At 37.7% G+C, this 15,052-nt stretch overlaps 1 protein-coding gene across 1 annotated transcript in view; it reads right to left on the reverse strand.

The window, feature by feature from the left end:
- Positions 1-8,205: 8,205 nt before the first annotated feature.
- LOC123664368 (retinal homeobox protein Rx1-like) overlaps positions 8,206-15,052 on the reverse strand; it is a 30,308-nt gene continuing 23,461 nt past the window's right edge. The window contains exons 5-6 of the mRNA XM_045598912.1: positions 13,367-13,505; positions 8,206-8,356 (exon numbers count right to left, since the gene is read on the reverse strand). Coding sequence (XP_045454868.1) covers positions 8,206-8,356; positions 13,367-13,505 — 290 coding nt within the window. The remainder of the gene's footprint in view (positions 8,357-13,366; positions 13,506-15,052) is intronic.

Below are 15,052 nucleotides of genomic sequence, written 5' to 3' on the forward strand. Positions count from 1 at the left end.
GGCAGGCGGGTTGGTGACCGGGCATAATTATTTATTATTGATTAAGAATTGGTACTTTACTTTCTACTGTGTTAACATTATAATAAATGAATGATTAATTAATTTACAATAAAAAACAACATCAAACAAAATAGTTAAATGTTGAACGTGATGAAAAACATTTAAATTAAACTCATCTGAGTGAGGCGCACCGCAGCCATGTTTGTAATGACGTTGTGTACGTATAAATAAAATTGGAGCGTCTGCTGGTTTGCGCATCAAAACCAATACTGATGTTTTTTTTGTATAAATTCATAATATTCTTTGTAATGGTCTCATAGTCGGATATAATTTATTTATTGGGGTGTTGGCGCTGTAGTAGCAGCAGTTGCTATATGTACTATTCTATTGGCCACACATATGTTTATCGTGTTCTGAGTACCTGACTGGGGAAGTACCTCGACCTCGACCTTACAGAAGATCACAGCTAAATAATGCTCTCCGTTGTGTTCCTGAGGTGAATAAGGTGACAAGAATTTCAACAACTTACGTAATTAATTGTAACACAAGACTTTCCAAGCAAATTATAACAACGTTTCCTTATTTGCGTCATAAAGTCGAGAGTTAAAGAACAATTTAATGAGATGATATTCAATGAGATCGCAATATCTCGGTAATTAAGCGTTGCAACAATGGTAGCGTCACGGCCAGACCACCCACCGCCCGCCCCCTGTGTAAGACCGATGACACACGTAACTATAGGAAAATAATTAATATTATTTGATTTGAATTATCAAATCATATAAAATATTGTTTTCTTTGATTTGATAAATGATAAATGCTAAGTTATAGTGTATTTATTTTTACATTTTATTTATTACTAGCTTTTACCCGCGGCTTCGCTTGCATTGATATTTTTTAAATAAAATTTATCCTATGTTACATCTAATATCTCCAAATATATATCAAAGTGTAATGATGATCGGTTAAGTCGTTATTGCGTAACAGACAAACTTACATTCACATTTATAATATTACAAGCTGTACCCTGCACGCATTGCTACGATTTTTATTTATTTATTTTAGTCGAACCAACTCAGAAACCTTTGTAGGCTTATGCACAACACTGCTGAAGATCATGACATAATCAAATGCATAGTTTACGATTCTATAAAACACATTCAGACAAACATTATTTTTTATATATATAGATTAAGGATTAAGTTCAGATATACAAATACAAATACAATTTATTAGACACAAACAAAATACAAACAAAAGCATCATTTTTAAAAGACGATTCCTCACTGGACAATATTACGAACCGTGTATATTACATACTACTATATATAAAGACATATGTTTAAGGTAAAAACAACATAAATAACATAAAAATACCTTATAAAAACTGAAAAAAATGTACTGTGTGGCTACGGTACTAAAGAATATAGCTACCCCCTCTCTTCCCGTGGGTGTCGTAAGAGGCGACTAAGGGATAACACAGTTCCGCTACCACCTTGGAACTTAAAAAGCCGACCGATGGCGGGATAACTATCCAACTGCTGGCTTTGAAATACACAGGCCGAAGACGGGCAGCAGCGTCTTCGGTGCGAGAAAGCCAGCCCTGCGGTCACCAACCCGCCTGCCCAGCGTGGTGACTATGGGCAAAACACATGAGTTCACGTTATTTTTGGCGTAAAGTTGTGGAGTTCTATATCCAGCAGTGGACTGTATAGGCTGTAATGATGACCTTATAAAAAAGCACATAATAAATAACACTACACAGAAACAAGTTCAGACCCCGTTACCATTTCGGCATAAAGAGCCTTGAACTGCGCTGCTTGTTAAGTTTAGCGGTACACGACAAATTAAGCGTGGAAAGGCAATAAATATTCAGTTTTCCAACTGAGTGTGCCCGCAACATTAGCGCCGTCTACTTAGCCCCGTAATTACATTTTTCCGGTTGATGAGGCGTGCGTTTGACTCGGATGCTGTCTGCAACAACTAGATGGAAACTCCGTCTCTCTTCACAATGGTCATTGTCAAAGATTGAATTTAAATTCGATATTAAAAATTAATATCCTGCTATTGTAGTTTTGGTTCGATAGTTTGAAATTAATATGTTAATTATTTAATTAATTAAAGATTTATTGAATTACTAGTTGTGTAACGCGGTTTCAACACTCCAATTTTATTTATTTGTATAGATTTTTGGTAGACAATATCGGTAAATGACTTAATAGCAAATCAAAATGTCAAATCACTGCTACTGTATTATTATTTCTAAAACTTACCGTTACTGCACTCTATTTGATTCTATATAAAAGAAATTGCCAAGCTACCCACATAAATCGTTACAACGCTTCAGAAATACGTCCATATAAACACATATATACTGCATATTGCAAATATTGTAAATATTTAATATGGAAAACACTCTGATTAAAACAGTAACTATGAACATAATTTAATATCGCTGACCGCAGCAACTAGTTACATTAACTCTCTTGTTTACGTAACAAGCGGGTCGTATGCGGTGACTGTCCGTCTACCCCCTACTAACCCTCTCCCGCCGGGAGGGGGCGATAGCTTAAGAAGATTAGGTAAAGCGATCTCAGATTAAGATGTTGATTTTAAAACTTTGTGGCTAACTTATAATGAAGTGTATCGTCCAATATATTTCATTTACGGATATAAGTCATATTTTTTTTCATAAGTCTTTTTTCACCGCTGCTGATAAATATTATCTCGTACATTAGTTACCGATAATCTCCTATTATACATGTGAATAAGTCGAAATAAAATAAATCTTCAATGCTCAGAATTTTAGCTAAAAATTTGTTATCAGCAAACTACTTACATAAAATTAAATGAGTGATTTTATAAAAGGTCTAACAGCGAACTGCCGTATAATACCTACTATTAGACAGTTTTATAACTTACAAAGAAATGACATAAGCACTAAGTAGAGGGTGTTTAGTAGTAATTGATTTATTATTTATTTTTTACGGTTCTCGGTAAATAATATGAGACCTCTTTGTCTATGTTTTTCGATTCAGCCAGTAACATCCTACTGCTGGGCATAAGCCTGTAGATGTGGACCTCCATGTTGAAGAAGGTTATATAACTTTAAACGTACTTCTACTATCTTATAAATCAAAATGTTCTGCTATTGTTTTATTTAAATAATAAAAAGCATGCAACTGTAATTAACCAACACGCCAGTCTTTATTCTGCTAAAATTATTAATTATCTATTTATATTTATATGTTAACTTTTAAAAGATAAATTTTATTCATAAACAAATATTACTAAAAGATATAGTCATAAAAAAGTGAAACAACGGATGTGGAAAACTGTTTCGTATTGAATTTTTCTCTATAAAAAAAATCCCAGAGCGATAAAAACGCTAAAAAGAGCCGTACATATTTCAATAGTGACTACAGGCTAGAGTCTATTCTTTGTACAGCCCATATCGAGTACTTTTAAAACACGATCATACAGACGGCGCCACGGACATTTTGACATATATTCGGAAACGATCTTCACTCCTATTCCAAAGAATTTAAGAGCGAATGTCATTTATATGTGAATGTAGATGCCTTACAGGGTAAACGGGTGGTAAGTGGGTTTAGCCCCGCACCCAATTTTTTCCCAAATTAATCTATATTCAAACACTCGGCTTCTTTGTTACGAGACGTAAATTTAATCTTGTGCTGATCGCGAACACTGAGGGGGAAGGGGGAGGGGAATATCTTAAACAATGCTTCTGATCATAATGGACAGTGGCGGAATCAATAGGGCTTCATGGGATTGAGGCGTTGGCAAATAATGAAATCTGAGCTTCGTAACATGCTGATATTGGTGTTAATATTTTTATACTGAGAATTAATTATTATTATTAAATAATATTTTAATAAATATTGAATATTATGCTATTTATAATATATGCTTATATTTTTGTGTATATAGAAAACAGAAAGCAATGGCGTGAAAATAGTTATAAGATTATTTTTAAGTATTAAAAGAGTCAAAACTAATGTGATGTAACTCATAGCTTTTTACTGAGTGTACTGATTTTGATGATTCTTTCTTTAATTGAAAGCTGGCGCTTGTCATGTGGTATGTTTAAATCTTAGCGAGATCTGACGAGTACTTTTTGAGTTAATACTGCGTAAGTATTAGTAGTAATCCGTCTTCTGCGGTCTCAAACCCGCCTGCCCAGCGTGGTGACAATAGGCAAAACACATGAGTTCAAGCCACTCTTAGCGCGAACGTGGAGAGGCCTATGTCCATCTGTGGACTGCGATAGGCTGAAGTAAATGAGTATTTAATAGCAATATCACGATTAAGCAAACACAATTATTAGTTATTGGTGATATGTAGATATAGTCTTTAGATTTCAATGAAGAACTTATTACTAAATTGAGAAACTAAAATGTACTTGAAAACAATGTTTGTACGGAAACCCGTAGAGTATAACCACTGTTCTCTCATCACAATACATATAAAAGGCTTTTAAATAATAAAGGCAGATATCAGAGGACCAAGTTACTTCTCTTTTTTTAATTCGTAACATTTTACTGCTTATCACAAACCTAAATATAAGTTTTTCTCTAACGACCATGATATTGTGGTGATGTGGTGATTCTTTCACTGTTAGAACATTTTCACTTTGGAATGACTTACCTGTATATTTCTGATGTGCTTTTTGTAGGTAAACTATTATTAAAAAGAATAATTAATAATAATAATTTTTCAATTCGAACCACTAGTTCCTGAGATTAGCGCGTTTAAACAAACAAACAAACAAACTTACTTAACTTAATTCGTAACATTTTACTGCTTATCACAAACCTAAATATAAGTTTTTCTCTAACGACCATGATATTGTGGTGATGTGGTGATTCTTTCACTGTTAGAACATTTTCACTTTGGAATGACTTACCTGTATATTTCTGATGTGCTTTTTGTAGGTAAACTATTATTAAAAAGAATAATTCAAAATTTTTACACACCGGTATTTTTTTTTCTTTACCTACTGATAGCTTTCTTGCTTTTTAGTTGACGCTTGATTATATTGTCAAGTTTGACATTTTAATAGACAACACTATTATGATCAGATTTCTTACAGACTAGCTGCCCGGTCAAACTTTTTTTCGTCAATAATTAATAGTAAAAATTAAATTTGTCCACGCAATTTTTTTGTCTTTAACTTTTTTTGTATTAAAACCTTCCGTGGGCCTTAAGGAACATATAAAAAAATAAATTAGCCGAATTGGTCGAGCCATTCTCGAGTGTATGGGCTTAGTAATATTCAATTTTATTTATATAGATTTATATTATTGACCAGTCAATTGGCCCAGTTTGCAGTGACCATGTATCCTGCTCCTGGTATTGATTCCATACCTAAGCTGACTCTAGGTGTAATATGACACCTAGGTAACTTTCGATAGTAGTCGAGTCCACATTTCCACTGTTCCTCCTACGTCGACTTTTGAAAGTAAACTCATTTATTGGGGGCTAATATTTAAAACAGGGACCAACTTAAAATTACATTTTAGGAACTTTCATTTTATTTTACAGTATACTTGGTTTGAAAGGAGGAATTGCTTTCAATATTAAATTTTTAATCTTTTATGTCAACCTAAAGAGCTTCCGTAATTACGGTAATTTTAGTTTAATGTAGTAAATATGTATGTATGTATGTGTGTGAGTTCTACAATGTTAGGTTTTTAAAAAAGATTGGTTGAAAGGGGATACAAATAGTACCCATATAGTAACCATTCTATAAATATTTACTATAAATTTATTGTAACTTGTACATCTACGTTGACACTAGACCATTTCCTCTACCACAAGTATGCCTGGAAGAGATCGTTTTAATTTTTGTACCTCATGATATTTTAGTATATTTCTGTATTGTAATATTTTTTATTTTTGAAGTAAACCTTCTTTAGGCGTATGAGGGTAACATTTTTACGGATGAAACGGCAACGTTTTTGTCGATGGCGTTGGAACAGGAATCTAAAGCTTGTCTGCCAAATAATTTTCACTTCTGACATGCGTACTTTGTACGCACGCACTTTTTTATATGCTGCAATGTATATTATAATTACTATAATATATATGGGATCAGTAAATAATAGTCACATAATAATGTCTCGTCTAATTTATTATCTACTTCGACAATATTGCAAGCTTCACAACACTACAGCTCACTACTCTACCTGTGTCGTTACATTATGTTTACTAGTAATTATTGTTAATATGATCATATTTGAGGGTTTCGTCATTCATGGGATTTTATATACATTTACAAACAATTTTAATAATATAAACAAATTTTTTCAATGATTTTTGTTTTTTTTTTTTTGTCTCGTACGTTTGATTTTTTTTTACAAAATTATATGATAACTAATAATGAACAAATAATTAAAAATTACGTCTTGTTATCGTTCGTTTATGTTTTCGACCGACTACGAGTTTTTTTCCGGTCCAGTGCAAAATTGGCGGACACTTTTAAGATCGTTAATTAGTCACAATGCTATATCAACTTTTTCACCCACTCTAACTTCCTCTCCTGATATTTCGAACTCCTCCCTAAGTAATCACCCCCCTTTTGAGACTTTTAAGTGGAATATCCTTACACAAATATTACTCATAATTACTATCAAGACTGTGAAATCTTTCTTGAAAAGGGTGGTCTTTGTCCAGTAATATGATATAAGTATTTTCAGTTTAGTTTAATTCGGCTCATAAAGTCCACAAAATCCTCGTATGAATGAATGTCTGTCTCACACGTGATATATGTAAGTATCAATATTTTTTTTTATTTACAGTAAATCGAAAAAGTAAAATTACAAATTAAATATAAGAATAATTAATCCTAACTCTATATTACAAGAAACAATTATTAAAATCTAACTATTCTTATTACATTACTGTTATTCTATACAATATATACATAAGAACTTGTTTATAAACTTACATAATTTTTACATATATAACACGCAGTTCTTAGAACTAAAATTTAATTGTTAAAGTTTATTATAATTATATTTACAATACGCTTAATATTAATAATTAAATTGAGATCAGGGGAGATCGAACTGAGCGCTTCCAACACATCGAAAGGTAAGGCACAGCTGTATTATACAATACGGAAAAAGAATCTGAAGAGTTATCAGGGTAATGATAAAGTTTCAGATATAACAAATGTTTACCAATAAACGAAAAATCAAAACAAAAATATGAAGTTATTTTTTTTATTGACAACATCGTAGGACATCTAATTTCAAGTGTATTTCCAAAAAAGATTGTGAAAATGTCAAATTTACAAATAAGGTAATTTAAATTCTTAAATAAGAACCAGGACCGCATAAAAGGCTTTCTTTAAGAAAGGTTTTTTTATGGACGATCTTTCTTCTGCAGCGGCCGCAGTTATAAGTTTCCACGTATTGAAGTACCAGGGGCGCATAGGTTCATAGCGGGCACATGTTACTACGATGTCGTAATAACAATATTTTTAAGTACAATCAGAAGAAAAATAAAGTTACCTCAGACTTGGCTCCGGCCTTTTGATATATCAGAACGAAACTTACAAATTCAAACTAGGCTGTATGGATTATAGTCCTTTGCCTTTCCCTATTGGGGATAAATTTTAAAACAAAAACAATATTTTTAAGTACAGTAAATAAGAAAATCTGCAGTTTTCTAGTCATGCAGCGGCCGCAATCTTGTAAGTTTCCACGTTTTATTTATTAAAAAAAATACAATTTATGTGATAAACAGTGCAGCAAAAACAATTGACAGCTTAACAGTGAGTAAGAAGTACTAGGGGCGCATCGGTTCATAGCAGGTGTATTTTACTATGATTTGACAATAACAAATTTTAAAGTAAGGTAGTGCACTGCGTTGAAGTACTAGGGGTGCATCGGTTCATAGCAGGTATATTTTACTATAATTTGACAATAACAAATGTTAAACATACAAATGTAGTGCTATAATTGATTGCGCGGCGGCTGCGGTCTTAGAAGCTTTCACAAGTTGAAGTACCATAAGTTCAGGTCACAAAAGATTATAGAACCAAGAAAGTGTCAATCAACGCAGAACTTAGCATATCACACATGCGGCTGCAGTTCTCCAGCCTTGCAGCGGCCGCAGTGTTAAAAGTTTTCACGTGTTGAAGTACCAGGGGCGCATGGGTTCACAGGCGGGTCCTTGTTACGTGTGCACCCTGCTGTAGCGGTCGTGGAGGCGGAGCTCCGCGGGGTGCGGCGGGGTGGGGAGGGGCGCGGCGCGCGGCGAGCGCGGGGGGGAGGGGGTGCGCACGGCGGGGGACAGCGGCGCGGGCGGCGGCAGCGCCAGCACGTACCTGGGGACGAACAAATGGATTTACAGTTAATCTTAAACATAAGATCGGTTGATTCAACCTGTAACTTAACGCTAATTTCCATTGAAGTAGGGCAATATCCTGCTCAAAATGTGGAGCGGCCCGAAAGGAAAAGCAGCTGAACCTTATGGGAAATGATAGTTAACTATTATTACTGTCAAACGGTGTTGTGTCCTGTGGCAGGTAAGTTTATAAACTCCTGTGGAAGGTCGGGAGTATTGTATTGTATTTTATTGGGCTCGATTTTCCGCATTTAGACGCAAAGGTGGTCCATTATGCGTGAAAAGTGGGCTGACTAGTTCAGCCAGCCCAGCTCCTTCCAGAAGCTCAGAAGCCTCCTGGGGCGTTCACAGGATTCTCGGAGCGTCCTTATTTCGAAGGTCGGGAGTAGAGTCACTACTACTATTCAGTCACTACTACTATTCAGTCACTACTACTATACAGTCACTACTAGTCACTACTACTATACAGTCACTACTAGTCACTACTTGTCACTACTACTATTCAGTCACTACTAGTCACTACTACTATTCAGTCACTACTAGTCACTACTACGATACAGTCACTACTATTCACTACTACATATGGCTGGCACATGTAAGGCGGAAGTTGATAGGAGTGGACTCTGCTGGCGCTGTGGGCGGGCGGACCACCAGTCGAAGACTTGTACTAACCCACCGAGCTGTCATCTCTGTGCTGCGGTAGGAGACGGGCGCTCAACAGATCACATGATGGGCTCTGGACGTTGTGCGTCGTATCGTGAGGTATTAAAAAAGAAAAATGGCTAAGGTGTTGCAGATTAATTTACAACGATGCAGACTGGCTCTTGATCTGCTTCTGGCGCGGGATTGTGAGTTTCGAGCGGATATTGTTCTGGTTTCAGAACAATACCACGGTGTATCTGGACCAAATTGGTTATGTGACCCCTCGGGGACGGCAGCTATCTGGATTCCGGAGCTAGAGCGTTTTTCAACCAAAGACAACGGCTCGAGAGACGGCATTGTATGGGTGGTTACGCCAGTGGCAACCTTTGTGTCATGTTATTTCACCCCCAACGAGCCTATCACTGATTTCCGAAAGAGAGTTGATGATCTCGAACGAGTCGTCCGTCACCTTGAGGGAGAAATCGTGATAGGTGGTGACTTCAATGCAAAATCGGTTGCATGGGGCATGGATTACAGTGATACTCGAGGAAATGAACTCCTGGACATGATGGCGGGTCTTGATCTTGTCATTGTTAATAGGGGAAATGTTCCTACTTTCCGGAGATATGGTGTACGTGGGTCAATTTTAGATCTTACTTTCGCTACTCAACGGATTGCTGGAATGATCTCGGATTGGGCTGTTCTGGAAGAGTATACAGCAAGCGATCATCAATACATTTCCTATTTGGTCCATAATCAGAAGGGGAAATCCTCGATTGTGCCGGAGCGTCGAGTGAAGCGGAATGGATGGAGAATATCAAAAATGGACGAAGGTGCTTTCCAACAAGCAGTCTCTGACAGGATCAAGACCTATCCAGAGCTACCCACAGAGTCGCGGGAGGAGGTAGAGAAATACGTCGGTCGATCAATGGATGTTATCGTTGCAGGGTGCGATGCTGCGATGCCCCGCCGTTCCACATGCCCACACAGGAAGCCAGTTTACTGGTGGACCGCTGAAATCGCGCTGATTAGGACTGAGTGCTTGCGTCTTCGGAGGCAAGCTCAGAGATCGCGAAGACGAGGTACTGGTCAGCAGAAGAACGACCTGTACAAAGCGGCGAAAAAGCGACTCGTCATTGCTATAAAGGAGAGCAAGGGGAGGTGCTGGAAGGCAATTTGCAAAGAAGTGGATGACGACCTGTGGGGAAATGGCTACCGTATCGTCACTCAAAAATTTATAGGTCGCAGACCCGTAGCACCCATGGAACCCCAGGCGATGAAGGAAATAGTCGAAGCTCTATTTCCTGACCGCGATGACTCGGTTTACGTTCAGACTGTGATACCTGATGACGAGTGCCCACCTTTTTCAGCAGTGGAGTTGCGGGAGGTGGTTAGGTGCCTTAAGGGAGGTAAGGCCCCGGGTCCAGACGGTGTTCCCGTTGAAGCATATAAGGTTCTTATGAAGCGGCATGAAAAATTGCTTCTTGATACCTACAACGCCTGCATCACGGCTGGGGTCTTCCCGAAAAGATGGAAGCTGCAGCGATTAGTCTTATTGGACAAAGGAAAAGGTTCTCCCTACACACCTTCATCATATAGACCACTTTGCATGCTTGATGTTGCAGGAAAGATTTTTGAGAGCCTCATAAGAAATCGACTGAGGAGGGAAGTGGCTGATGTGGGGGGACTAGCTGAAAACCAGCACGGCTTTCGACCGAATCGCAGCACCATTGGTGCCATTTCTGAAGCGCTTTCATTCGCCAGACGGGCTTGGACGGGTAACCATCGGACCCGCCCAGTGTGTATAATGATGACGTTCGACGTCAAAAATGCTTTTAATTCAGCAAGATGGCCAGATATAATGAAAGCGCTTCACAAATTAGGTCTTTCAAATTACCTCATTAGGATCTTAGACGATTATCTACGTGATCGTTTTTTGATATATGAGACTACGATGGGAGAAATGAGGATGAAGCTGAGAGGGGGAGCGGCTCAGGGTTCGGTCCTAGGACCAGAACTTTGGATCATCCTTTATGATGCTCTCCTCCGCCTAAAGTTACCAGATGAGGTGATTCTGGTGGGGTTTGCTGACGATGTGGCAGCACTGATACTTGCACGTTCATATGAGACCGCGCAAAAATTGGCCAGCCTAGTCGCTACGGAAGTAAACGCGTGGTTAAATGAACACGGTATGGCTTTGGCCAAAGCGAAGACTGAGGTGGTAGTACTTACAGCTCAGAGGTGGTTTCCGACTCCCTTTCGCGCACTTGTCGTGGATCAGCATATTGAAAGCAGAGGGTCCCTGAAATACCTCGGAGTTACGATCGACTCGAAACTTACGTTTAGAGATCAGGTTGTTTATGCTGCCACCAAAGCGGCAAAGGCGGTGGCAAGCCTCTCCCGACTAATGCCAAATATCGGGGGACCAAGAAGTAGCCGTAGAAAATTGCTTATGAGTGTTTCAAGCTCAATAATGCTCTACGGAGCAGAAGTCTGGTCTGAGGCACTCAAAGTTGAGAAAAACCGTAGACAACTTGCATCTGTACAACGTAGAGGAGCGCTAAGGATAGCCTGTGCCTATCGAACGGTTTCTGAGGATGCAGCCCTGGTCATTGCGGGTGTGATTCCAATTGACCTTTTGGTGTTCGAGAGGAGACGCATTTTTGATACTCGGAGGGATGGCCGCGGACCTTTATTAAATGTTAGGACCCGGGAACGCGAGGAAACGCTGAATTTTTGGCAGGAGCGTTGGGACGCCAGTGAAAAGGGAAGGTGGACGTACCGTATTATTAAACGGGTCCGTGACTGGATGCTGCGTAGGCAGGGGGAACTGGATTACTACTTAACCCAGTTCTTATCAGGACATGGACAGTTTAACGAGTACTTGCATCGTATGGGGATCCGAAGCGATCCATACTGTCAGTACTGTCCGGAACACATAGATTCCGCCGAGCACACCTTCTTTGACTGTCGCCGCTGGTCTGAAATGCGGCTACGTTATCAGAATGAGAAGGAAATGCCTGATAGGGCAGAAGGAGTCATTCCATGGATGATGGCGACGAGTGACAATTGGCAAAGAATGTCGGAGTATGTGAGAGTGGTCCTGCAGGAGAAGAAAAAAGAGGAGAAATAGGAATCGGGGGACATGCCGTTATAAAACCGGCAGGGTGGAGTACCAAACACCTCGAAGTAATGCTAACGCGGTTCCGGGGTGTTGGTTACTAAAGCAAGAGAGGAGGGTTTTAGTGGGTAAAAATCCTACACTACCTACCAACAATAGCCAAAAGGTGTCTTTTGAAGATTTACCTCCTCTCTTTATAAAAAAAAAAAAAAAAAAAAAATTCACTACTACTATTCAGTCACTACTAGTCACTACTACTATACAGTCACTACTAGTCACTACTAGTCACTACTACTATTCTTTGACTGGATAAATTATTGATGTTATCATTTTATTACTTGTCGATGTAAATTGCAGTCCATTTTTTTTTTTTTGATAACAATTATTTAACAAATGTAATGATAGTTGTTATGAATTCATTCTACTGCCGATACACTATTACTACAGCGATTTTTCATATAGTCAGAGCCTTGTGTCATCCCTAATTTGGTAATAACTTAACGTACGTATTTCTACTTTCGCTGATTATGTTCACTGATGTTATTTTCTGTTTAATCCCAATACAGAATGTATTTTTCGAAAATTTCTTTTAAATGCCCAAAGATTCGGCAATATCATCTTTAAACTGTTTTTATAATTTACTAGCTGATCGATGTCTTAATCCCCCTCCCTGCCTTATAACAACTAGTTGTTGGCCGATTCTCAGACCTACCCGATATGCACACAAAATTTTATAAAATTGGTCCAGCCGTTTCGGAGGAGTATTGTAACAAACATTGCGACACGAGAATTTTATATATAAGAATATACTGTTAAAATCTAGCACTGGCACCATTATATCACCATTCTACCACCGAACCGCAAGGCATCGCTCGGGTGTGCACCGCTACGTGGTTGAAATCCCACGATCTCGCACTAAGCGTTTTGCTTCCTCTTTCTTAATACGCACCGCAAAAATCTGGAATGCCCTTCCGGCTTCCGTTTTTTCCAAATAATTATAACTTGGGTATCTTCAAATCAAGAGTGAATAGGCATCTTCTAGACAAGCGCGCACTATCTTAGGCTGCATCTTCACTTACCATCAGGTGAGATCGCGGTCAAGCGCTAGTCTATATATTAAAAAAAAACCTGGCAGGTTAGGATTACGTAAACCCACTTCCAAATTAGCATACACTAAGAACAGAAATATAAACTCTATAACAACAAACCTAAAGACATGTAGCTCACCTGTGCAACAAAGCTCTGAACGCGGCAGCGGGAGGCGCGTCAGACCACAGCGGCGCTCCGAGACCCAGCCACCACTCCCCAGCGCCCACACCCACATTTCCCACGCCCACTCCCATAGCTGGTCCCCATTCTGCTACACCTGTGTAAAATGAATATTTTTTGTCACACAAACAATTAATGATAAGTAACAATAATCAACAACCCGCCTGCCCAGCGTGGTGACTATGGGCAAAACACATGGGTTCACGCCATTTTTGGCGCGAACTTGTGGAGTTCTTTGTCCAGCAGTAGACTGCGATAGGCTGAAGTGAAGTGTGAACTATAATCAATGGCCAACAATCGTACGGATCGCCCGAGGGTTCGGGGTTACATATGAAAAACTTTTTAGTCGTCAAACCAGGGATGTAACTTACCTGTACGAACGACGGTAAGTTAGTCTACAGCTACGTCCAGCAGGTGATAACGAGCGATTGTTTGATAACAAACTGATTTAAACACAATAAAAGCCTTGTTCACTTTACACCCGGCCATGATATCATAATTCAGTTGAAAAAATGCGTTTTTGTTCCCTTTTACAAGTATGAAATTAATTGTTAAGAATAAAAACTATTAAAAAATCCGAAACTGAAATGACAATTTTATTCGGATGTAACGGATAACATTAATGTGTCTCGGATATAATATATAATAATTTCTTTATTTCAGGTAACAATTGACCCATAAAACAATTCTTCTTAAGCAATTATTATAACACAAATACAACTAGAAAATTTTATGAATGTCACGAAAGTTTGTAAAATACAATAATGCAAAAATAAAATCACAATAATAATAAATAATACCAAATACAAATAAATAATTTTAAAAATAATTTCATTATATTAAAATTAACAACTAATTACAACAACACAATGTCAAATATGAATTTAAAATTTTTTATTATTTTTGTTTCCACGCGGACATGATTTATACCAAAACTATCTGTAAATATTTAGTTCTTAAGTTGTGAATTGTAAATATGTATAATATTTTGTTTATTTTAATTAAAATAAATGCGAATTAAAAACAATGGTACCTAAGCTTAAAAAAAAAGTGTAAAAACAATGTCTCATTGTTACAAGCGATGATAACGTTTTCATTTTTTTTTTTTACTCAGTTGTTAAATTTTAGACTTCGTTTGTTGCCAGCATCGCAGCTTTTGATGCCCACTCACGACAAATGTATAAGCCACACATGTTTAGTGTTTTTCTTTTGTATTTGTGTAATACTAAACTAACGTTTCAAAATATAATTGTGTTTGCTCGCAAACGAAAAAAAAAAACCGACTTCAATTACATCGACGAGTAATACAACGTAGATCGACGAAAAAATAGTCAAGTAACTGCGCGTTATCAAAGATTACTCAAAAAGTAGTTATCAGATCTCAATAAAATTTATATGTGACCACATGACAAACATCAGCTTTTGATTAAATTAAAAATTATTAAAATCGGTACACCCAGTAAAAAGTTATTGCGGATTTTCAAGAAGTTCCCTCGATTTCTCTGGGATTCCATCATCAGATCCTGGTTTCCTTATCATGGTACCAAACTAAGGATATCCCCTTTCCAACAAAAAAAGAATTATCAAAATCAGTACATCCAGTAGAAAGTTATGCGGTATAATACAACGTAGGTTAAAGAAAAA

This window comes from Melitaea cinxia, chromosome 22, assembly GCF_905220565.1.
Source record: "Melitaea cinxia chromosome 22, ilMelCinx1.1, whole genome shotgun sequence".
Lineage (NCBI taxonomy): Eukaryota > Metazoa > Arthropoda > Insecta > Lepidoptera > Nymphalidae > Melitaea > Melitaea cinxia.